This window comes from Simochromis diagramma, unplaced genomic scaffold, assembly GCF_900408965.1.
Source record: "Simochromis diagramma unplaced genomic scaffold, fSimDia1.1 OVJJ01000438.1, whole genome shotgun sequence".
Lineage (NCBI taxonomy): Eukaryota > Metazoa > Chordata > Actinopteri > Cichliformes > Cichlidae > Simochromis > Simochromis diagramma.
In genome coordinates this window covers 228,606-252,908 of record NW_024387263.1, presented here as the reverse complement: position 1 = coordinate 252,908, position 24,303 = coordinate 228,606, and the positions used below count along the sequence as shown (strand labels likewise).

The window sequence follows — 24,303 nt, the reverse complement described above, 5'->3', positions numbered from 1 at the left end:
ACACAGATTTGCTTGTTCATCCTGTTATAATCAAGGTAGGTCAACAAATTGGAAATGAGTTGGGATTTTTATTTAAAGATCAATAGCACTAAAATCTGTGTGAGAATATGAAGTCAGTACATGGTAAGCTTTGCATGAAAGACTTGCTCTCTAAAGGTTGACGTTTCAAGGTGGGGGTAGGATTATGTCAGGGAGCTGCTCTGAGCTCCTTTTTATTTGCAGTGGTGATGGACGGCCTGACAGATGAGGTCAGGCAGGAACCCTCTGTGGATGATGATGTTTGCAGATGACACTGTGATTTGTAGTGAGAGTAGGGATCGGGTGGAGGAGAGCCTGGAGAGGTGGAGGTATGTGCTGGAGAGAGGAGAATCATAAAGCTAAAGGCTTGAAAAATGAAAAGTTTTGTGGATTTCTTCTGTTCTCAGTTTCCTTAGAAATCTGTTGCTAAATGCTCACTCATTAGCAGAGGGTGTTTTCCTCGTGTTATGAAGGTAACACAGTATCTTGTACTGCCAGCAGGACTGATTTACAGATTGTAAATAACAGCCCTTCTCAATGACTAACTTGCATGTTCCTCATATAAACTGAAGCAAAGTTACCTTGAAAATTGCTCATTATTGTGCCTTTGTTTCTAAAAAGAGCTTCCTGAGGGGGTTTACCTTTTTTATGGGACTGTTTTTAATGTTTGGTGTTTTTTTTCTGACTAAAAACCTTCTTCCCCACATGTTAAAGTATAAAAAAAGAGCGAAAAATGAAGCTATTTGCATTTTTGGCTAACTGAATGAATTAATGAAAACCTGATGTTAGATAAATGTAGAAAAAAAATCAGCCTGCAAGTACCTGCAGTGTTTGCTGAAGAGGAAGGTGTGTATGAGAAATCTGCAGTTTGGTAACAGGTGATTATCTCCTTATCCACACACACACACACACACACACACAGCATGGCCTGATAACAGGTCCGGGATGAAGTGCAAACATGAACACGCGCAGATACACCAGAGCCCCTCTTACTGTAGCGTGACTGTAAGGTGTAGTGGAAGCTCTGCTCTGTGCTGACTGATCATTGGACTGATTGCTGGACATTTTAACTACGCTGCAGTCGTGATGGACAGAAACTGAATGTATAGAACAGATTTTTTTCTGACTTTAGGCCAGAATACAAACAACAACAGGAGCATCTAAACCAGAAAGCTGCAGGACAACAGTCTGACTTCAGGTCAGCTAACAGTAAGACCATACTGTGATGTTATTACTTGCTGTTTTTTAGCCGATGTGAAGTTCTCATGGTTTGTTTTTGACCCTGTAAGTTCATCAAAGCCACGTATGTTGTCGCCCGTCAGCATTTCTGAGGCTTTTACACAGATAGTGAACCCAGCAGCAGAAAAACATCTGATTTCAGTGGACCATCAAACTGCAACACAAAGCCAACCTAATGTTTAGTCGACAGCTTCCTGAAAAGAATTACATAGCTCTTGGACTCAGTACTGGACAGTGAAGTCATTGTTCTATTCCCCCTTAAGACTATCTGCTAGGTGTGCATTTGTTGGTCTACGTCACTTACATTTCTCTGTTAAACCTGAACTTTTTCTAAAAAAGCAGAGTGACCATGGACCCGAGGAACACCCCATCCTAAATTCAGCAGAGGCCACGCCCATCATGGATGAACTGGATGTCGGGGAAGATGGCAGGAAAGGTTAGTAGTATTGTTTTGTAATCCTATAAATAAATAAAACTTATTGGAAAGCACTTTTGTGGTGGTGCTATGGTGGCTGCAGCCCCCTCTGCTGGCCAAACCTGAATACAGCGTGAATACTTCTGTAGTTCTGTTGAGTGTGAAATATTAGGAAAATGTAACAAACGAAATGCAGTTATGTTCTACGTATCGTGACATTGGCTACTGTAACTGAACAGTGATAGAATAAAGAGGGTACGTACCTCGACCTGAGCTGAACATGTCCTCCACACCGAGTGTGACTCGAGCATAGACTGTATATGAAAGATGAAGCCACCGTCACTTCACCCATTGTTTTTTGAGTTTCACTTTGAAGCCTTAATGTTTGCATGTTGGTTGTAGTCCTGTTTAATGTTGGGAGCCCGACATTCTCACTGTTATTTAAACAAGAAGGTCAAGTACTAACCTACTAGGTAAAGCCAGCAAGGCTAGTTAGCAAGCTGCATGAATAAAATGCACAACAATCAGAATAACAGCTCTTAATTAACCTTAACAGCTCTTAATTAACCTTAGGGCAGGGATAGCTCAGTAGGTAGAGTGGTGGCCCCATGATCGGAAGGTCGGGGGTTCGATTCCCCTGAACAGCTACCCTGAGGTACCCCTGAGCAAGGTACCGTCCCTACACACTGCTCCCCGGGCGCCCAGTGGCTGCCCACTGCTTCACTGAGTGAATGGGTTAAATGCAGAGAGGGATTTTCCCCACGGGGACCAATAAAGTGCACTTTCTTCTTAACATCTGGAAACTAGGGTTCAGTTTGATAAGTGAAGTTTCGAAAGACCAGTCAATGGTGACATGAACTGAGTGGAGCTGTTATAAACGAATGCCTGACATGTGAAAACATCTTATTTACCCTCGTCCACGTCAGCCTCTGATAATGATGCCGCACCGCCCCCCTGGGGTCATGACCCAGAGGTTAAAATGGTGACAGATGACAGATAATCTTACCTTTCAGACATCCGTTTAGAAAGTTTCTGAGTCTCAGTTTATCAGAAGTCTAACGAAAGACTAAATTTACAGGTTTGAAGTGTTAGCGCTCACAGTGAAAGTGAATCGGTTCTTGTTAATGTGACTATTAAGGGAAGCTGTGTGTCTCCTTTCATTCTCTGTTTCTTTTTGTTTGTTACTAAACTGTACTAACTCTAAAATTCAAGCTCCGTCAAACCTCTATGAACGAGTAGCAGTCCAACAGTAACCCTGCTTGTTGAAAAATGCCACAAGTACCTGACACGTCTAGCTCAACTGCCAGAAAACATGCTTTCAAAGAAAGAAAACTGAGCTGCCCTGATAGATCCCTGTATCTGATAGTTATTCCTCTGAAGAATAATTTGCACTGATTTGAATTTTACTTTCAGTTTATGAGCAGACATTATTGAAATGTCATTTTTACCTTATCTGTCAATTGAGAACAATGAATCTTCTGGAGGCACAAATATTTCTTATTTAAACAGCTGGATTTGGGGTCAAACATCATGATGGTGAAATACTGGCTCCACATCTGATTGGGTCACTTGTAAGATTGTTTCCCGACTTATCACAAATACACACCTCAGATTATAAAGCACTGTGCAACAATCTCGAGTCACCTCGATTTCATTAACATTGGAAGTAGGTGCAGCGATTTATGAACAGATGTTCTGATATAGTCTGGCACACTTCCTTCAGATTGGCTTCAGCCGCCTTTCCACTGATAACATTTCTGCTGAAGCTTGAATAGCAGATGGATCAAATAAAGATCCAGATGCTTTTCTCAGGTTCTCTGTTGGGTCTTTGCTGGATTCTCTTCCTGTTTCTTAAGGACATGACTTCAGACACTGTTCATCTGAAGCAGACAGGTTTTTGTTTAAGGCATACACTGCACACTATGATGAGATATATCAAGTTGCTGGCTAATATCTCTTTGGTAATCACCTTGTTAATACAAAAGCACATTTTTATGTTTTCTTTTATAAATAAAAAATAGATAAAAACATTTAGAGATAAGTGGCTTAACAAACAAAAACATTGTTTTGCTGCAGATAACTTGAAAAAAACAAGATAATCTCCTTTGGAAACAAAAAATAAAGAAATGAGGGAAGCCTCAAGGCTGTGGCCTGTGCACAGATATGGATGTCCACAGTTGTGTTAATAAACTGTGGTTATCAGTGTCCTGTGGGCTAAACTGCTTCCTTTCACAACAGTAATGCTACACATCAAAAAACAGCCTCGTCTCTCTATCGGCGTTGTGTAAAGCTGCCAAAGACATCTGGTATATAACACACACCAGCAGCTTGGAAAAAACTGCAATATTTTATAGAACGGGAACAAAAACAAACTTGATAAATCTGAGGAGGCGAATCAGTAAACAAATAAAGGGTGTAAAAAACATTCCTGCTACACAGACTTTCATTAAAGGTCTGCTTTTTAGACAGATCAATGGATGGCAGTGTTTTCTACTGACTTTATGTTCTGTCAGTGTGAATATGACTGAACATATGCAATGTTAAGAGGAAGGCACTGAGATTAAAACAGCAGGTGAAAGAGCAAGATGTGGAAAAACAGAAAGGACAGAAGTTTGACTGACAGGCTGGACTCACACTGAGAGGAAAACACATCAGCTCTGAGCTTCAGAGATTAGAAAGCCGGACAGAGACGGAGGTCATATGTTTGTGTAACATAAAGAGAGCCAGAGTGAGCGTGAGGGGAAAGAAAGGATGTAGAAAAGCTGGAGATCAGAGAGAGCAGTTTGGATGTATACAGTGAGACGGGCGGAGAGGCTGCGGTTGTTCTGTAGGCGGTTTAGGGTTTGAGTGGCAGCTGGAGACCATATTGAGATGAACACACAGCACTTCTTGTTGTTAGATTTAGATTAGAACCAGATGTTAAGTCTGCTACTGCGAGCAGTTTCATTACCTGCCTGTCTTTGAATTACACCCCGACTTCCTCCACCGCCTTTTATTATCATCTGCCCGCGAACATAAACGGACCTGAGCCCGGTTATATAAAGACCTGACTGCAGCTCAGGTGGGTAGATTATCATCAGCAGGATTATTAGGAGTACAGAGCCTGTCAGGGTATGTGTCCTCTAAATGCATCGCATGCAGGGAATAATACCGTTATGGAAAAGGACTGAAAGTCTGAATGTGGCTGTGCAGAACAGCTTCTCAGTCCCAGCTCTCCTTTTATTTAAAACACAAACAAACTTAGGTCTAAGTTGAGTCTGTGTCGCAAACCTTCGGACAAACAAAAACTCACCAATGTTTGGTTTTATGCATTTAGTGCAAAAGAGAAGTTCATTTTTTCATCTCGTCAGCATGTGAGACAACAAATAAAGTGAACTAACAACGTTTTACCACTCTTTCACAAACATATCTGGATATATTTGTAGTTCATTGCATTTCTGTTTTGATTCACTTGAGTAGTTCTCAAAAATGCAAAAGGCAAAAGAAAAAATAAAGAAAAACTGCAGCTATTCATGCAATTATTGGCTGAATGAGTTCCAGACTGAGCACTGCATTATTATTCATAATGACACACACTTTTTTTCCCCTAGAAAAAGGAGGTGTGGACCCCTTGTACCCAGTAATTTGTACCCATGGCTGCATTGATAGCCCAAGAGCCCCTCTTTAGTCACGCCTGCACTGCTGACCCGTTTAAAGTTTCCCAGAGACACGGCATCGCTGATCATGCGCCTGTATCATGACTCTGTCACCTCCAGTCTGTCCACCTGCCTGTATGGCTGTATGATTAAGCTTCTCTCTGACTGACTGTGTTGACTTAACCACGTGAGCCCTGACCCGTCTGTGTGCTCGAGTAGACTCTCCCTGAATGGTGGCTTTGACTGCCTGAAGCATCACCTCCAGGCAACCAGTGTGAACCCAAAGCCTCTTTCCCTCTGTCTTACACTCACATCTATTTTCAGATGCTTGTGTGATGCTTTTAGTGACCTTTAATTATCTTTCCACTTCATTTCACTGACTCATCATTTGTTTCACTTCAATGTAAACACTTACTGCAGCTAAAACCGTACAAAAATCATAATAACATCAGTGAGAACTTGTCTTTATTAGTGCATTATTATCATGATCAATACTGATAATAATGTCCAAACTGGACCTTATCCAACATCCAACTTTCAGAGGCTTTTCCAACCTCCTTAAATTTTGAAGGCCTCTTTGGAAACTCTCAGTCACAAACTGCTTGTGTTGGCATTTGACTAACAATTATTTTCATTAACAATTTATCCACAGATCATTTCAGTGAATAATAACTTAACTGTTTTCTCTGAATGCCACAGAATAACCCAGTTTTGAGTTTTCTCCCAGAAGCTGAGCCCATTTTTTTAGTTTAAAATTTAAAGATTTTTACTTTAATCAAGAAAAACAGCAAACTGTTGCATTTTAAAGTCCAGTCTGTTTGACTGGATTACTTGAAAACTGGTTGAAATTATTAATCAGATATTAAACTAAGACAATTCAGTTAAAACTTTAATGCACACATATCACATGTGACCATATCACACGATGAACTCGATGATTTCTGCTTTGGGCATACCTTTGCTCCTGAAGCAGGCTGCAAAGCACCGCGTTGTCCTGCACACATCTCCCATTTCATTCGGTTAAATGAAGTTTAAATGATGCGACACTGTGATCTGACTCATCATGTTAATCTCTGCTTTGAACAGTATCACTGTGAAATCAATCTAACACTTCGTTTCCTCTCAGAAACACTGCTGCACCGACCTGGCTTCCCCGAGGCAGACACCGCTCTGTTATACCCCCCTCCCCTGTCCCCGGACCCAATCAGCCCGCTGACTCACCTGGGGACGCTGCCGTCCGGACACGATGCAGCACGGACGGGTGGATGGGACAGGTAAGACGGAGAACCAGCCGGGTGCTCAGACCTCTGCGACAAAAGTCCCGACACACACGCACGCAGGGCGTCCCGGGCCGGGAAAGGTGAGGTCACGGTTTGCTGGAGTTTATCCCAAAGTCTCGGAGAGGAGGTGAGGAATGAGCGCGTGGACGTGAAAAAGTTTCAGGTCAGCTTCGTGTTTCTGCCGCGCTGACCTTCCCTCGGTTTTACTCACTGTTGGAATGAAGTGGTGCAGTGATGGTGAGGAGGTATAAAAGTGCCAAGAAGTATTTGGGGAGGTAGAGACCCCGCCCCCCGGCCTTTGAAATCCGAACAATGTTGAGCGCGCGGAGAATTTTGGAGAGGTGAGACCTGCTACGGCGCACGAGCGCACAAATGTTTCTGCTTCATAAAGTTCATCAAGTGTTTTACAGAGAATTTGTGACTGATCAGTGACTCTCTAATGTTCAGCTTTCTCACTCTAATGTCATTACTAAAGTAATGTGATTACATTAACAGTTTTTAGGCCAAAGAAAACGAGTCCCATGTGGCAGGAACTCTTCATGTCAGACGAACCAAAACAGTTTGAATTGTGATATTTGTGTTAAAATCCTGCACGTGATAGGATATTTGCTTTTATGAACAAGTCATGTGACCTGAACATATAATCCGATTGGGTGTTACTGTCTTTCTGGCCTTTAGCTATGAAAACTTAAAACTTAAGACTGGAGCATAGACTGTATATAACAGATGGATGTATCCAACTTGGCATCACAGCTTAGTTACTGAGGTCCAGTTTTAAAGCTGTGCATTTAAGCTGTTGCTATCTTGGTTTTGTGAACCCAGATGTGCTGAGGTCTTTCCTGAAGCATATTCTGCTTCATTCTCATTTTTTATTTGGGCATTGCAGGAAGCATTTCTACATAAACCCCTAAACAGCTGGACTTTATTTTGCAAACAGAATGGTCGCCCCCTGCTGGTCATCAGAAAGAAAGCTGCTTTATAGGGTATTTCCACGTCACTGTCACGCTTCAGACTTAAAAGCTACAGCCATCTTTTATATACTGTCTATGGCTTGGAGCTACACTTCTGTTTTGGTTGAAGCAACATCTTATCCCATAATCGTATCCTAGACCAGTCAACCCACAAATCACACACTGGTGTCCAAACTACAGCAACCAACAATTCCCAGTAGTTCAGAAAGGCCCCAGTCACACAGGCGACCATCTGGCAGCCACTGGTCATAAGGGAAAAACGAGTATTATCCCAAACAGTTGCAGGTGGTTACTGAAGGTTTCTGGCAAGCCCCATGCAGACCTAGAGATCGATCAGAGACCAACCTGGTAATCACCAGTTGCTAGGAAACCATGCATTCTGCAACCAGTTGGTATGCGGTTGTAGGAGGTTGCTGGCAGTTTCTAGAATAAAACTGGTCACAAAGAGGTTTCACATGATGTACCAAAAACCTCCCGGTGGTTTGCATGGAAGACCCCAACTTGTCTGCAAACACTGTTTGCCTTCAAAGTAAACATGTCGGTAAGCTTCAGCTTGTATTTTAAAGGTAAATGTTTTCTGTTTTCAGTTTGCGTCCCACTTTTTTAGGTTTTACTGCAGCCCACAGTGTAAATATTGAGTTTTTGCAGACAAGTCGACACTTCCATGCAAACTACAAGTGACCTGGGCAATCTGGTCGAACCCAGCAATCACATAGAGGGTTTAGGTGCAGTCCTTTCTATGTGACCAGTTTCACCAAACAATAGCCGCAAGCTCGAAACTCCAGCAGCCACTCACAACCAGTCGAGAAATACACTTTATTCTTCATCAACCTCCTGCTCCTCACCAGCTTGGATCCAAATTCTCTGAAGGTTCTAAAACTTCTAATTTAAAAAACTTTTCTTCCACTTGTGGATTTTAGGGCCCAGACACCTGTTGAGTTCATCATACTAACAAACCCAGTAATTGTAGTGATTTTAAACTTTCAAATACTTGTGTGCTAGAACAACATCTGGACCAGAAGATGTAGATGCAAGTGTATTTCTGTCCACCCCTCCCCCCGTCCTTCTTCAGTTCATTCTGTGTTCCTGGTGTGAAATACCAGGAGCCCTGCGCTCCTGACGCCTGCCCTTTGACCTGTGAAAATGTGAAGGTCTAATTTAAACTACAAACTGGTGAAGACACACACAGCCATTCAAGTCTGAACCCTGACCCGTGGAGAGAGGCGTTAGTAGGATCTGATGTTCAGTACAGCTGGCCAAGCAGGCGCTCGCCCTTATGGAGACCAGCTGGTCTGAATACATGTGTCATCATCAGGGTCGAGATTATAGAAGGACTTGTAACCTTGGTGACTTTTCTAAGTGCACAAATAATATATTTGCTAAATGCTTTGTGCTCAGTAACAGTTTAAGGGCTTCAAAAATAATATAAACCATAAGAAAGAGAAGTGATACATGATTTTTTCATTTTTCGTGATGTTAGAGTTATTGTAATAGAACTGAGTTAAAGTTTGTTGTTTGCCATAATAGGATTGGAAAATATTTCTTATGAGTTGTTCAAACATGAGTTTCTTTCTACTTAAAGCTTGAAAAGTGAAGTCGTGTTTCTGTACTGAAGAGTCCAAAGTCTGCATGTGAAGCTCAAACATCCACTGTGCCATCTATGTTTGGGACTTTAGTCACTCTCAGTTTCTCCACTTTTTTAATATCTTAATATCCAGATAATAGTTGTGAATGGAAAGTATTTGCTGTTACCTTAAATTTGTGTGAGAAGTTGGTGGCTGCCACAGGAAACCGCAGCAGGTTGACTTTTAACCACTTACATAATTCAGCTGTCTTTTGAGTCCTTCCTTATTCCCTTGCCTTCCTCCTCTCCTCCTCTCCTCCTCTCGTGTCGATAGTCTTCATTAGGAGTAGCATTCCAGACTCCAGGCCCCGGGGTCGTAACTCTGTGTCTGGCTCCTCATTACATCGCTACAGCGGGGAGAAAACACAGCTAATGTGACAGGCGCTATTGTTAGCAGAGCAACACGGGGTCAGTCAGCTTGTTCTTTCAGCCTTTTGCCTGCTGTTCAGCTCAGCATTTAAAATCTAATCACACAGAAGGAGGCCGCGTTAACAGAAGTAATGAACACTTTACAAAGTAAAAAGGTTGTAAATAACCTGCTCAGGATTAAATGAATAGAAAAAGATAAGATAAGATACCTTTATTAGTCCCACAAGGGGAAATTGTGGGACTAATAAAAGCATTAAAATCTAAGTGTAAAGCCTTTATTTGATTAAAGCACTGCTTTGTTGTCTTGTAATTACAAAAGACCCAGCAAGTGGAAACATAATATCAAATACTAAATGTCCATTCAGAAAACCCAAGTCTGTATTTGTGCTTCAGGAATCTTTTGTCCACTTAGTCTAGTTTTGTTCTGGCAGTGGCTCACCTGCTGTTCACTTACCTGCTGTTCACTTACCTGCTGTCAAAACATGAAATATCTAAAATTTAATGACTGGAAATAAGACTTTGAGGGTTTTTTCTTTAAATTAAATGTCAATCAGAGGAGAAAATGAACAATACATGAAACAAATAATGTGATTAAACAATAGCTTTTAAGTTCTGCCTATATTTGAATAATGTTTCTCTTTATTTGCAAGAAAAAACAAACATGCATACACATCCATATATCTCCGTTGGTGTATGTTCATATTAAACATGGCCCAAGTTTTGAATAGTGAGGTCAGGGTATGTACAAGGAGTCCACCCTGCTCTAAAAGTTTTATCCTTTTGACTGTTTTGAACTGTGAACATGTAAATCTACTAAAAAATGAAAAATATGGATCCAGACATGAGCAAAGATGCTCTGTGGAACAAAATGAAACAAGAAAAAACCAGAGGCCAGAAGAAGAAATGAAATAAGCATGAATGCAGAAGTCAAGTGATCAACAAAGAAAAGCAACCACAGACCTAAACTGTAAATCTAAACTGCATATAAAGTAGCATGTATTGAATAATAAACTGCATGTATATGCATCAGCATATGTGTATTAACATGCTATTTTTGTACGAGTAACCTGTAAGTTAACTAGTTCTGATCAGACAGGATTATTTTGCTTTCATTTGGTCCAGAGTCTGTATCTGAAACTTAAATTTGTGAAAATGTGACATTACTGCGTCTCCTGTCTTTTCTCTCTGTGCTGAGAATGTTTTCCAGCTATAAAAAGAACTGTTCCATGTTTTAATGAGTCTCTAACAACACTGTTATCCCATCTTTGGCTTGCCTGTATTTATATCTGCTGCTGTTGAGTCTCTTTTAAGATGGATGGAGTGTCTGCTGATGATAATTGTGTGCTTAGTCTGAGCTACTTTGTGGGAACATGAAAAAAAGTGTAATTCAAACTACAGTGGGATTCGTTTCTTGATAACATGGTGGTAAAACTCTAGTCTGCTTCATTCATGTGTCACTCAGCTTTGTTTTTTTAAGGGAACGAGCAGGTTTTCACCACTTTAACCACGTCCATGTGTTCGTTTATGATGGCAGTGAGCTGTCTGCCTGAAACGGAGTCTCGTTGCACACATTTAGTTTCTGTGAAAAACACCAAACTGGGCTGAGATGCTGCAGACATCACACAGAGTTTAGAAACGGGCCTGATTTAAAGTCAGACGATGATGGTGATGGAGGATGTTTTGGAGCACTGGTCTTTCCTGTATTATGAATATTTGTGACCCCTGATTTTTCCTAAAGTGCTACAGTGATGTTCACACTTGTAGATAAACTAACAACTGCTGAGTTATTTTATGTCATAAAATTTGCACAAACATTTGCACCTCCATCAACACTTTTATACATAGTTTTTCTGTTGAGCACCATCAGAATCTTGGCTTTTCCCCACAAACACACTATGTGTTGTTTTTTGCTTTTCTTTGTGACAAACATCCTTGTCGTCCAATCAGGAGACTGAACTCAGGGTTTCAAGGCTGTCAGTTACTGGGAGCATCAGCAGATCTAGGACGAGAAGCCCACGCAGACCAGAGTGTCACCATCCTGCACGCCAAGGTCGCTCAGAAGTCCTACGGCAATGAGAAAAGGTGTGGTGATGATTTTATAGAAATAAAATAGATTACACAAATAATCCAAAAACAGTTGATTCTGTTCATCTGGACGTAACGTTTTTAGTGGGAGAAACGTTTCGTCACTCATCCAGGTGAGTTCTTCAGTCTCAGCTGACGGCAGGTTTCCCCAACTTTATAAACAGTTTATTTGCAATGACTGAAACCAGGCGCATGAATAAACAATGGGCTGTGAGGTCAGTTTATGATCATTAATCTGCAAATTGTCATGGCCATTGACCAGCTACCACTGATCAAAGCTCATTGATCGATGATGACTGAGCATGCATCAAGATATTACACAAATAAACTTGCGGCATTAACACATTTTATTAAACCCAACACAGAAATGTTTTTCTAACAAACTGATTCGTCTGACTGATCTGAGGGACAGGCTCAGATTTCCCAGTTTATTTGGCAGTTACTTTAATATCTACACAGATCCACAAAGTGTCATAAAACAGTGACAAAATGATTTCCTCGAGAACAACAGATGATTTCTTTTGGACGCAAACCCCAAAGAAATGCTGTTTTCTTACACATGAAGTCACAGAAAGCAGGAAATTAATAAGAAATCTGCAACATATTTGACATTTGGTGGAAACTTAATAACAAACCAGTCATTTCACCTCTAGCTACAGCTAGCAACTGGCACACAAAACTAAAATTAAAGATGAGATTAAAGACTTGAAGTAGAGGAAGGTGAATATACTTTTGAGTTTTTGAGAAACTGCAAAGTTTATTTGCAGTTTTTTATGTGCAGCCAGTTTCATGAGAGCCCGGCTGTGTGTTATGGATAGTTTGCATGATCAAAGGTCCTTTGTTATTTGATTTTCTAATGTCATATTCTGTCCTGCAATATTCTTTTGAAGATTCTTATTCATGATGTAATTTGTTCTCCTGTGTGTCCTGTAACTGCCCTGAGCTGTCATATTCATGCAGCTGAAAAAGGCTGATGTGAACTGGCTGCACGTTCACCTTCTTTAACCATTATTATGCACGACAGTTAGAGTTGTGAACAAACAAGTTTCTTCTGATTAAACTTGCTTTATGTTGAGCAGGACATGCATTTGAATAAATCAAAGAAAGCTTTATTTTGTCCAATCATGTGATTTACATTTCACAGTATTTCCCATTAGTGAGACTGAGTTTGTTGCCCGTGATGTTTAAGGCAGAGTAACGTTTTGTAATACCTGTAATACACACGAGACTCACCTGATTTTAACAGATGAATGAACAGAAGAAGAAAATCTTGATGTAGAGATTAGTGAAATCATGAACTGGTTTAGTGGGATAAAATCTGCTGTTTCAGTGACTGTTTCTGCATCACCTCCAGGTTCTTCTGCCCTCCTCCTTGTGTTTACATCACTGGCCATGGATGGAAAGTCACGCAGGACCATTTAAAAGGTAAATAAAGATGATTATAGTCAGCTTTACATTAAAATTTGAGTGAATTTTATAATGTCTTACATTCTTCCGCTCACTGCTGTTTTTCCTTCTCATTGTCTTTTCCATCCAGCGGCCGGTTATGGCGACTCTGTGTATCGAGTGTGTGGTTACATGTGCCTGGACAGCTCCAGCCAGTCACAGGCAGACGCATTCAAACTGGTGTTCGATGAACAGCCAAACTCCAGGGTGAGAGCTCTCTGGTGGCCGTGAGCAAACCTCTGTTTATGTCGACAGTCGTTCCCGGTCAGAAAATTCCTTTTGTGACACAGACACTAATTTTCTGGGATTTACGCTCCCCCTTTGTCCCGTTAGTTATCCTCTCAATTCATCTCCAGGTGTTCACTGATGGGGGCTGAGGTGGCACCAGCGAGCCATCTGCATCCATCCACGTCTTTGTCCTGAACAGTTTTCTGAAGATTTGCAGAATTTATTATTTTATTATTTTCAGACATAACTGATTAGAGATGCTATAATGATGCTGATGATTAAACTGAAATATTAATACAAAGTCAGTGATACCCATACGCAAAAGTTTAATTAATTATGCAAAGTTACAGAGTAATTAGACCAAAATTGTTGCCAATAGAAGTACACTGAGTGTCTTTGGTTGCCCCTCAGTGGAATAAGAGTGTTGGAGTGAAAGCATCACAGAGCAACACTGTGATCGTCTGTAACGCTCAGAAAGCCAAACGACATTCTGAGTTTCTCTAAGTTTGGATCGAGCTGAATATCAGCACTAAAAACTCACTTTTAACGGGGCGATTGTGGCTCAAGAGCTGGCAGTTCATCTTGTAATCGGAAGGTTGCCGGTTCGAGCCCCGGCTTGGACAGTCTCGGTCGTTGTGTCCTTGGGCAAGACACTTCACTCGTTGCCTACTGGTGGTGGTCAGAGGGCCCGGTGGCGCCAGTGTCCGGCAGCCTCGCCTCTGTCAGTGCGCCCCAGGGTGGCTGTGGCTACAATGTAGCTGCCATCACCAGTGTGTGAATGTGTGGATGACTGAATGTGTAAAGCGCTTTGGCGTCCTTAGGGACTAGTAAAAGCGCTATATAAATACAGGCCGTTTACTTTTTAAATGAAATCTGCTTCCTGCATTCTGCACTTCTGGTTCTCATTTCTATAATCCACACACAGGAATATGTGAAGTCCAGAGTGCCTCACCAAACAGGTGAAGTGCATAAAAAACTGCCAGACATGGTTAGTGACCAGCACAAGCAGAAATCAGAAACACAACACTTTAAGTTTTCATCTGCCACAAGATACAGAGTGGAGGTCAGGATCAAACACATAACACAGGGAGCTGTTGTTGTTGTCTGATGTGTTTCAGAAATTCTTTCTTTTTATTTCATCTTTTTCGTGCTTTCAGCGGCTGTTTGGTTAGTTTTAGGCACCAAAACGACTCTGTACAGTTTTAGGAAGGAAAATAGTCACGAACTGATTTAAAATGGGTCCTTTCACAACCATAAGCACACATCTGAAGTTTCTTTGTCACCACGTTGGTTTGGCTGAAAAGAAGCAGCAGTGATGAAACCTCGGCTTTGTTGAGAGTTCTGCGGTTTTACACACAGTTATTAACGTCGCTGTCATAAACATCGTTTGTTACACTCGTTAAACAACCGACCGGTGTTTTCAGTGCGAGCTGTACACGTCGTATACTGTTGTTTTGCTTTGTGGGTTTTTTTGTAACTACCTCATATTAAAGGCAAAGTCTACAATTTTTTTTTACGACATATGATACATGACATGTATATTTACTGTGACAAGAGTAAAAACAGTCCTTAGAAAAAGTTTCATTCAGGCGGATGAGAGTGAGCAGATAAGTGACTGATGATGTATGAACTGTTGTGTTTGAGCTCTGCGTGTGTTTACTCGGCCACGAGCATTAAACCTTTTATTTCAGGCCATTGTTGACTCAACAAACAGTCGCGTCTGACAGAAAAACTGCACGGCTGCAAACCTTTAAGCACCGCAGCAATTTCCTAATGTTGTAAACCTCCTCAACATCTGGCAATAAACCCTTTCTGATTCTGATTCTGATTCTTTCGCTTATTTACTGACTGATGGAGAAACAGACGTGCTTTGTCTTTATTGCTGTACAACCTTCAGCCGAGCGTCAAATACTGAGAAAAGCAGAAAAAAATAACCAGAAAAAGTTTATTTCAATTAAAGTTATTTATGAAAAACAACATTCCTGAAGAGTTTTCCTCCTCTGCGTCTGATTATGTGAAGTGTAATAAGTCTCACACTCATGCTGTCTGTGTGTCTCGTCAGCAGATGTTCGCTTGCGCCAAGTCGCTGTTCATCTCTGATCAGGACAAGAGGAAGCATTTCTGCTTGCTGCTGCGCCTCTTCTTGGGCAACAGACAGGAAGTGGGTTCGTTCCAGAGCCGGATGATCAAAGTCATCTCCAAACCCTCCCAGAAGAGACAGTCCATGAAGAACGCTGATCGTGGGTTTATTCCACTTTTAATCCAACAAATCAGGGATTTCCATTTATTTTTAAACTGAGGATAAGTGGCAGAAATGAACATTTGAAAAGGTCTCACATCACCTGAGATGGATATTTGTGTTTGTTTTGCTTTGGAGGTCTGTTGTCATTTCTTTAGCAATTAGACATTAGTATGATTTTTACTATTTTGGTCTCCTTGGTGACACAGTAAAAAAAGAAAAACACAAATGAGCAAAAACAACAAAAAGCAAAGAGCCAAAATAAACTGAAAATGAATCAAAGGAAACTGAAAATGAATCAAAGGAAACTAAAATTGAGTAAAATCATGGAAAATGATTTCATTCAGAAACAAAAGGGGGGAAATGTGTTGATTTAACTGTCTCTGTGTTTTGGCCTGTTTGATGACGTTTGCATCATGTGAATCGTTGCAGACATTAAGATGGAAACTATGAAGACGCCTTTAAGTTTGATGGTTAATGTTAGGGTGGGAGTCATGGTCCTCACATAGATTCAGGATTCCCTGCATTCATCCTGGGATGACACTGTGTGGTGCGCACGGATTGACTTGATTTGAGTTTAAACACAGATTCTCAGTAAATTATTATCGCTGTTGTTTTATTATCCTGAGATGAGATCAGGGAAGGACAAACAGAATGACTACGTTTAACACAGATGGTCTCAGTGGTCTCTGGTCTCGTGTGACTTAGTTCAGCCTGTGCTGACAGGAGTTAACCTGAAAACCAGAACATGCAGAGACGCAGGGAGAACATGCAACCTCCTCACTGAAGGACCAAATCAGGAATCCTCTTGCTGTGATGCCACAGTGCTGAGCTGCTGTGAAGCCTGAGCACACGTGTGATGTAATGGCCTGTAAATGGCCTGTATTCGTATAGCGCTTTACTAGTCCCTAAGGACCCCAAAGCGCTTTACACATCCAGTCATCCACCCATTCACACACTGGTGATGGCAGCTACATTGTAGCCACAGCCACCCTGGGGCGCACTGACAGAAACTCACATGTGTGCATGTTTGTGCCTCACAGGTTCCCAGTGGGCTCACTTTATGTGGACCTGCACTAAATGCTCATCACTTGTCCTTCATCACACACTGAGACAATTGTCTATCATTTCACCAGCTCTCATTTGATAAAAGTCTCACAGGAAACATGATGCTCAGAGATTTATTTATGCTAAATGTATTTACTCACCAGGATATTTAAAAAAAATAAATTAAAATGTTTGATTAAAATCAGTTTCCATCATATGACTGTCACCAAGCCACCAGAGCTTGTTTGTGTTTATTTCTTATTTTCAAAATGGTTAAATTCCAGACTGTCCCACACAAACATCCTTTAAATCCCACTAACAGTGTGTGTGTGTGTGTGTGTGTGTGTGTGTGTGCAGTGTGTATCTCATCCTGCTCCAGGGTGGCTTTGTTTAACCGTTTACGCTCTCAGACCGTCAGCACTCGTTACCTCTCGGTGGACAGAGGAGCTTTCATAGCGAGCGCCAGACACTGGACGGCCTTCACCATCACCATGGGTAAGTGTGTGTGTGTCCGTGTCAGCGTGTGTCACGGCTTGTGTGCAAACAGTACAGTAGATTCAAAGCTTTATATTCACACACAAACACATGCTTTGGATACAGGGAAGGTCATAATGTTTTCAGTTTATGATTTAACTGTTTGACTTTAACTGAAAAACATAGATGTAGAACACAGACATCCCATAAAACTGCCGTTTACCCTCAAACTGTAATATGAAGGATGTTAGCACAGTTATACTGCCTGAGCTTCTTGTTTTTAGTCTCACTCAGTAAAATGAGTGCATTGAATGAACAATGTGGAGAATAATTATGTTGAGTAACACAGAACAGCTTAGAGCTCTTACTGGGTTGTATTGCCCATTTCTCTTCTATAAATCGATGCACGTAAGGTAGAAATTGTTGTATACAAATTCAATAGGCAGGAAGTGTGTCTGCTGGTGTCCCCAAACAGAACCTACACCCGTGGTCCTCATGGTGTCTTTTGGATGCTTTATTCTTCCAGCATCCTCACCTAAACCAAACAGAGAAGTAGGAACACAGCATGTGGAAGGATTCGTGCGGTGTCCTGTGTGTGAGAGATCAAATACATCTATGAAAACAGGCTCTGATTTGTCTGTGATGGTGTCAAACGTGTATCCTCCAGTCAGCAGACGTGTCTTCTCGCCCTGCAGCCATCCTGCATAAATACAGTCACTGTGCGAGCGGTTTTCCTCAGTAAAGTCTAGAAGAGTCCATTTAAAGATCTGTGAGGTTATTTATTTAACACAGTGCCCTGTGTGCACGGACCTCCCACCACCAAAACCCAAACCTCAGTCATTCATCCATCAGCACTTGGTCCTCTCTTCGATCACGCACACCGACGGTCTGTTTGTCCTCTGTTAGCAGAAAAGTCATGTAAGGAAAAAATGTAATAAAGCTGAAAATGTGCAGAAATTAACCGTCAGTGTGTGTGTGTGTGCTGCAGGGGAAGGAATATGAATATTCATGCATAGTTGTGTGTGTGTGTGTGTGTGTGTGTGCGTGCATGTAGTAGATGACCAGTGTGCTGAGCAAGGGGGCTTTGTGCTGAGCGAAGGCTTCATCTGTTACGGCTGTGTGGTCCAGCTAGTGTGCACCGAGTCTGGAGCAGCTCTGCCACCCATGGTAACACACACACACACACACACACACACACACACACACACACACACACACACACACACACACACACACACACACACACACACAGAGCGCATGTGAATAGTGCATACCTTGTATTGTCCACCATATGTGCCCTCACTGGTATTCTAGCGAATTTTATCTGCACTCAGCCAAAGCTTTAAAAACCTCTGCTGTAGTCAGTGCCGTTAAACAGCTGCAGAGGACGACACAGTGAGATGATGGAAACAAACCTCATAATAAAAATCTTGTAATGAACATGATAGAAATACCAGATACCTTTTAATGCCTTTTTTCTAACCATGCCACATTTCTACAAAATGGAGAATCAAATGATTTTTATTTATTTTTTTCTGTGAAAAGAAAATTGTGTCACTGAATCTCAGGTCTGCGTCTGTAAAACATTAGGAAATTTCTAGGAATAGCCCCTCCCACAGCCACAGGTGTCATTAGTTCCAGATTTGGGGCAGTAAATAGTTTTTTCTGGTGGAAACATGGAGTGTTTTCCAGATTAGCCACAGTTTATGTTCCTAAATCTAGTTTCTAGTTTGGCTGATATACATGAAACAATCCACCACTGAGATTAAACAACCCTGTAAATTCAGAAGTCTCGGATGAAATTCTCTGAGCTCATCTCAGGATATTAAAACAATAACCACGAGATTTGGGAAAATCCTGCTAGTTTACTAAGAATCTTTAAATCCCAAAGCAGACACACTGCTGACGTGTTTGTTAGCGAGACACCAGATTCCTGGAAGTAAGTTGGATTAATCAATGTTGACTTTTCAATATCTTATCAACAAAAGAAGCTCTTTATAACCATCTATAGCTGGAAATTAGTGGGGAAATGGGTGCGCTCTGCACTAATTATTTGACCATAAAATCAGTTAAGGTATAATCGCTGCTCAATACTGAATGACTTCCAGATGTGTGTCTGTGCAGGTGTTACATAAGCTGATCATCCCACAGATATCCTTCCAGTTTGAGCCGTTCTTAGACAAACGTCTGCACTGCCGTCCGTCACATTTCGCTGAGCACACCCTTTCTCTGTACTTCCTAAACTGCTGTCATAACACCCTGAGCTGCTGGCCTGCTGGTAATTGGTGAGGGTATACCCGCACAACACACCTCTATATGTTTTTGTAGTTGAGGCCTATTGCAGCCGGTTTGTTTAAAGACAGAGAAAGCTGGCGTTGGACTGTGGTGGTCGTGGTCGGCGTTCAGCGACCGGAGAGGTGAAGACAAAACGCTCAGCAGCACGAGAACAAAGTGTTTCAGATTGTGTGTGTGGTGCAGTTTAGGGTACATTTAAGTGTCTTAATACTGAGGTTTGGACTCAGCGCCAGAAAACACCACAGTTAATTCAGTGTCCAACCTCCACAGATACACCTGGTTTGTACATCTTTTAAAACCCGAATCGCTCAGTTTCTGTTGTTGTGTTATCTCAGACAGCTGCTCACTGTTTATTTTACTCTCCTGATCTCTGACTGTACATCTGTGAGATGATATATTTGGATGGTTTTTAGAAGCCCGTGGTATTTCTTCTTCAACAGATCTAAAAAAACTGTTATTGTAGATGTATTAGACAAATTTATGTTTTTATTACCCTCAGCAATAATACCTGGGTAATATACAGTTATATAAGACCACAGTAGGATGTGTGAATATGTCAAAATCTTTGTAAAGTGATGATTAAGCCCTTTTATATCTAGAAACTGTCCGTAAGCACAATCAGACGCACCGCCTCGAGCTGTGATCCTCCCACAGCTGCAGTGTCCTGACAGCAAATTCAAACTCTCCACCTGCAAAATCCAAACAAAAGCATCATTTAAACTTCTTAATTTTTTCTATATTTAAAAACTCTCCTTTCCTTTGTTTTTTTTCTTCTATCAGTACACTGAGTTTCAGTGTATTTAGCATTTGTAATAAACCAAAGTTTTTAACCTATTTGTAAATTCAGTGACTTATAATTAAATGATTTCAATGCATTTTTATTTACACACATAAACAGGCGAACTGGCTCCAACTAAAACAAATGTGAACTGCATTTCACATTCGCCTCAAAGAGCTGCTAGAACAGATAAACAGTGACTCTCCAAATCATGCCTGAGCACCTTTTTTTCTAACAGTTAAGTTGTTATTATTGGGGAAAATATTTTAGTTATTCATAAATCGATTCTAAGCTAAAGTTCTTCATCTTCAGGTGATCCGAAAGGTCAACAAGCAGCACGCCATCTTAGACGTGGACGAGCCCGTTTCTCAGCTCCACAAGTGCGCCTTTCAGTTCAGAGACAACCCTCACGCCTATCTGTGTCTAACCAACGACGCCATCATAGAGTACCAGGTTCTCTTCTCTTTCCCAGCCTTTGTTTTCGATTCGTCCTCCACCTGCCTGTGTTTATTTCTTCGAGCTGACACCTTCACGTTTGTCCTGTTGACGTGTTTCTTCCTTTTAATCATCTCCTCCATCTTTTTCTTCCCTTCAGGCCCCGTTCAGCGTCAGAGATCCCAGCAAAGTGGTGCTGAATGACGGGTCCTGTTGGACCATCATCGGGGTGGAAGTCGTAGAGTTCACCTTCAATCAGGGTCTAGCTTGTATCACGACACCAGTTAGCCCATTTCCTGTTGTCACTGGGTTAGAGGTGAAGTGCCAAGACAAACCTTCACATTGTGTGGTTCTCATGTGTTTTATAATATTTTTATAAAAACCTAAATGTGCTGTTAGCTAGAAATGGAGCAAACCACTCAGTCAAAACAAGGAGATCCAGAGTGCCTTTTTTCTTCCTGCAGGTGAACGGTGGAGGGCACGTCGCCATGCTGGAAATTCACGGAGAAAACTTCACTCCTCATCTCAAAGTCTGGTTCGGCAACGGCGAAGCAGAGACCATGTACAAGTGAGCGAGCAATCACCAGTCGTTTTCAGCTTTGAATCATGGAAAGCTGCTTCAGCAGGATCGAAATATAAAGCTGGAAAATAGTGTCACAGGCGCCTTTTACCTAAAAACTTAACCTGTTAAATTTATATGGCCCCTGCAGGGGGCGGAGCTTCTCAGAGGGACTTTTCGCAGTTTGTTGAGGATTTTCTAAAACATTTGTTTTTGTTGAAAATAGAAAAATGCACCATATTTTTTTCAAGGATAAAATTCAGGACTCTGGGAAAATATGATGGGCATTTTTTTCAGCAACTTTAACTGGAAGCATTTTTGAAAGTTATGACATCAATGTAAAAAAGTCTCCTCTTTACCCGTATTCATCCGCCCTGATAGTCGGAGCCAAGCCTGGACCAGAGCGATGTATAAAGAGGTTTATGTTATAACCAAACATCAGTAGGAGGAACTCAGCTTGGCTCACAGGGAACAATCCTCCCTCTAACTCTTATGTGGGCGTCTGTAATTTACAGACGGGCATCACAGAAACTTGACATCCAGCCGTGCTCTCACAGAATCTCGCGTGACACAAACCGAAGTAAAACAGGCCTCTGAAGTCAGGATCCACCTCAGATCCCACACCTGAAGTGCTGAGGCATCGTAAGTCAGGGTCACAGTGAGAGCGGCTCACCGTGAGGCTCTGCAGCAGCGTGTGTGAAGAACAGCCGTCCACAATGTGCTGTTTGTGCAAGAAGCTGCAGCCAATTAGAAACATGATCCCTCCCTGCCAGGCCAACCAGAGGCGCAATATAGGTTCAAATAAAATATTTTATAAAAGGGCATTCACAGTGTCTGCTGTCTGCTCAGACCTCGTACCAGCCACACGTTTATGTTTAGTTTATACTCATTAACTTAAACAGCTTCATTCAAATTCTCAGAAAGGAGAAACTGAAGAAGTATTAGGTATAGAAAAATGTCACATTTGCATTTTTTCTTACTTTTTCTGTCACATTTTTATACCTTTTACTGTATTTTTTTCCTTTTTGCATCTTTCTACAACACAGTTCATACAGATAAGTTACATTTCAAGTTTAATGTCTTTAAAAACTCTTTAAAGGTCTTCACTTTATCTGTTTTATATTTGATCAGATCATTTGGTGCTTCCAGTGACGTCCTGCTCCTTACATCTTTACAGCAGTCAGCAACTTTCAAAGTTTGTCTTCTCATTTACTTTCCAGACCACAGCTCTGACTTTCATGTCCTTGTTTTTCCTCTCAGGTCTCCCAAATCTCTGCTCTGCGTCGTTCCCGATGTTTCGGTTTTCAGCGACGGCTGGCGCTGTCTGCGGCGCGTCATCACCGTCCCTCTGTCTCTCGTCCGACTGGATGGACTGATTTATCGCACCTCCTATAGTTTCACCTACACGCCTGAGCTCCAGCCGCTCCCGTCGGCCCGAATGACAGCCGGAGGAGGGAAGAGAGAAGGAGGGATGGGTGGAGGACAAGACGATGACATCCTGTTGGAGACCATCCATCAGGAGTTCACCAGAGCCAATTTTCACCTCTTCATGCAGAGTTAGTTCGTTTGTTCACAGGAATCAAAGTGTACAAATAGCTGAACTGGAGACAGGTGTGACATCATAATTACCGTCCTTCCATCTGCTTTGCACATTAAAATTAAAGCGTTTTCTTCAAGCTCAGTAAGAAAGCAAAATCTTATGTTTACATGGGTACGAGTGCACACGAAAGAAAACCGGTTCCTCGGTCACGTGACTGAAACTAACGCGACACTTTTCATATCTGTGATTTCTAATCGAGGCTTCAGCACAAAGTTCTTTGACAGAAATTGTATATTTTAAAAGCCTTTAATAACTTTAGACAAGTGTGAACAGGAAACAGGAGATGAAATGGAAAAAAAAGAATGGCTGACGCCCCCTGATGTCACTGATGTCTCTCTGTTGAAGCTTCCACGACCTCAGCCTCACTATTATTTTGGAGCCAGATGTGATCACATCTGTTAATCTGCTTACCTGCTAATTAGTGACAGACTAATAAAAAAGAGACGTTTCAACACCAAAACCGAAGCACAGACTTGGATGTACAGCTGTGTTGATCTCAGTGGATCAGCAGTATGATGAAAACACGCTGGCAGGAAGAAGTCCTGACATTAATAAAAATAAATCACTAGATCCTTGCATATGTGAGTTTAAGGAAAATTTGTTTTTTTATACATTTCTTAGGTAATAAAGGCAACCATCCAAAATAAGAACAGATAAAACCTGAGCTTTCATCACATCTGAATATTTTCATGTGATCGTTTAAAGAAGATCAGCTGCAGCTGCCCACACATCTGAGACTGAGACTGTAGGATGACTTTGTGGTTTGTTGGATTAAAGCTCCTGTGGAACAAAACAGCTGCGTTCTAAAATCAGGTGCTAGTGAAGCTTGACTAACCTTTGACCTCACTGACGGCAGGCCGATAAAGAGACTTTCACCACAGAGTCTACGAAGGACACTGAACATTAAACATCACTTTATCCTTGTTCCTTAAAAATCGAATCTCTAAATTCAGTGTTCCTGGTTTTGAAGTGCAAATGAGTGCTGAGCGTGAGCAAACACACTGTGAGTTATCACTGAGTTTTGCAGCCACCAGAGAAACACTGTGTGTCCTGTATGATGTGTTCAGGGTCTCTGTGGCAGTAAAACCTTCAATATGATTCAAAAATGAAAAGAAGTGACAGTGAAGGGGAGGATGTGTTTATCTCATGGATGGATGTGAGTTGAGAGCAAAGTAAAACGATGTGCTTCCCAAAGTTTTTGAACCCAATATTCTGTGACAAACAGTCTGGGTGTCAGTCTCTCACTGGATGTGCGTGAATGTGAATGTTAATATATTAAATCCAGGGGAAGAATTACAGTTCAAGTTATCAAAGTGTCAGCAGAGGCGCTGCTCCGGTGACTGATGGACAAAAGAAATATCTGAGTGTAGAAAAGACAAAACAATAAAACCTGTTGTCAAACTATCAAATAGAACAAGGCCCGTTTGTTCTATAAATCTAAAATCTTGTGAAAATATTATTCTGTGTTACATGTCACACACCAGTGATATTTCCAGCATTTTATTCCCAATAGAGCAGCACAAACGGGACTAAGACCAAGGTGGAGGAGAGTGGAGACCCACAGGC

At 41.5% G+C, this 24,303-nt stretch overlaps 2 protein-coding genes across 7 annotated transcripts in view; one reads left to right on the top strand and one right to left on the bottom strand.

Moving 5' to 3' along the window:
• Positions 1-6,838, bottom strand: part of matn4 (matrilin 4) — a 30,492-nt gene extending 23,654 nt beyond the window's left edge. The window contains 1 exon segment of the mRNA XM_040002317.1: positions 6,529-6,838. The gene's annotated coding sequence lies outside the window, so the exon portion shown is untranslated.
• Positions 1,000-23,286, top strand: rbpjl (recombination signal binding protein for immunoglobulin kappa J region-like). Of its 6 annotated transcripts, none has more exons than XM_040002324.1 (13): positions 1,000-1,216; positions 1,600-1,693; positions 6,434-6,581; positions 11,499-11,633; positions 12,991-13,061; positions 13,174-13,289; positions 15,373-15,550; positions 16,954-17,091; positions 18,125-18,237; positions 20,456-20,596; positions 20,739-20,894; positions 21,043-21,146; positions 22,398-23,286. In XM_040002324.1, exons 2-13 carry the CDS (start codon positions 1,657-1,659, stop codon positions 22,696-22,698), a joined length of 1,638 nt encoding a protein of 545 aa, XP_039858258.1. In that variant the 5' UTR covers positions 1,000-1,216; positions 1,600-1,656; the 3' UTR covers positions 22,699-23,286. The 6 variants fall into 6 exon arrangements, with proteins under 6 accessions (XP_039858258.1, XP_039858259.1, XP_039858260.1 ...); XM_040002325.1 differs by having other exon boundaries at positions 1,597-1,693; XM_040002326.1 differs by having other exon boundaries at positions 1,000-1,227; positions 1,597-1,693.
• Positions 23,287-24,303: the final 1,017 nt, after the last annotated feature.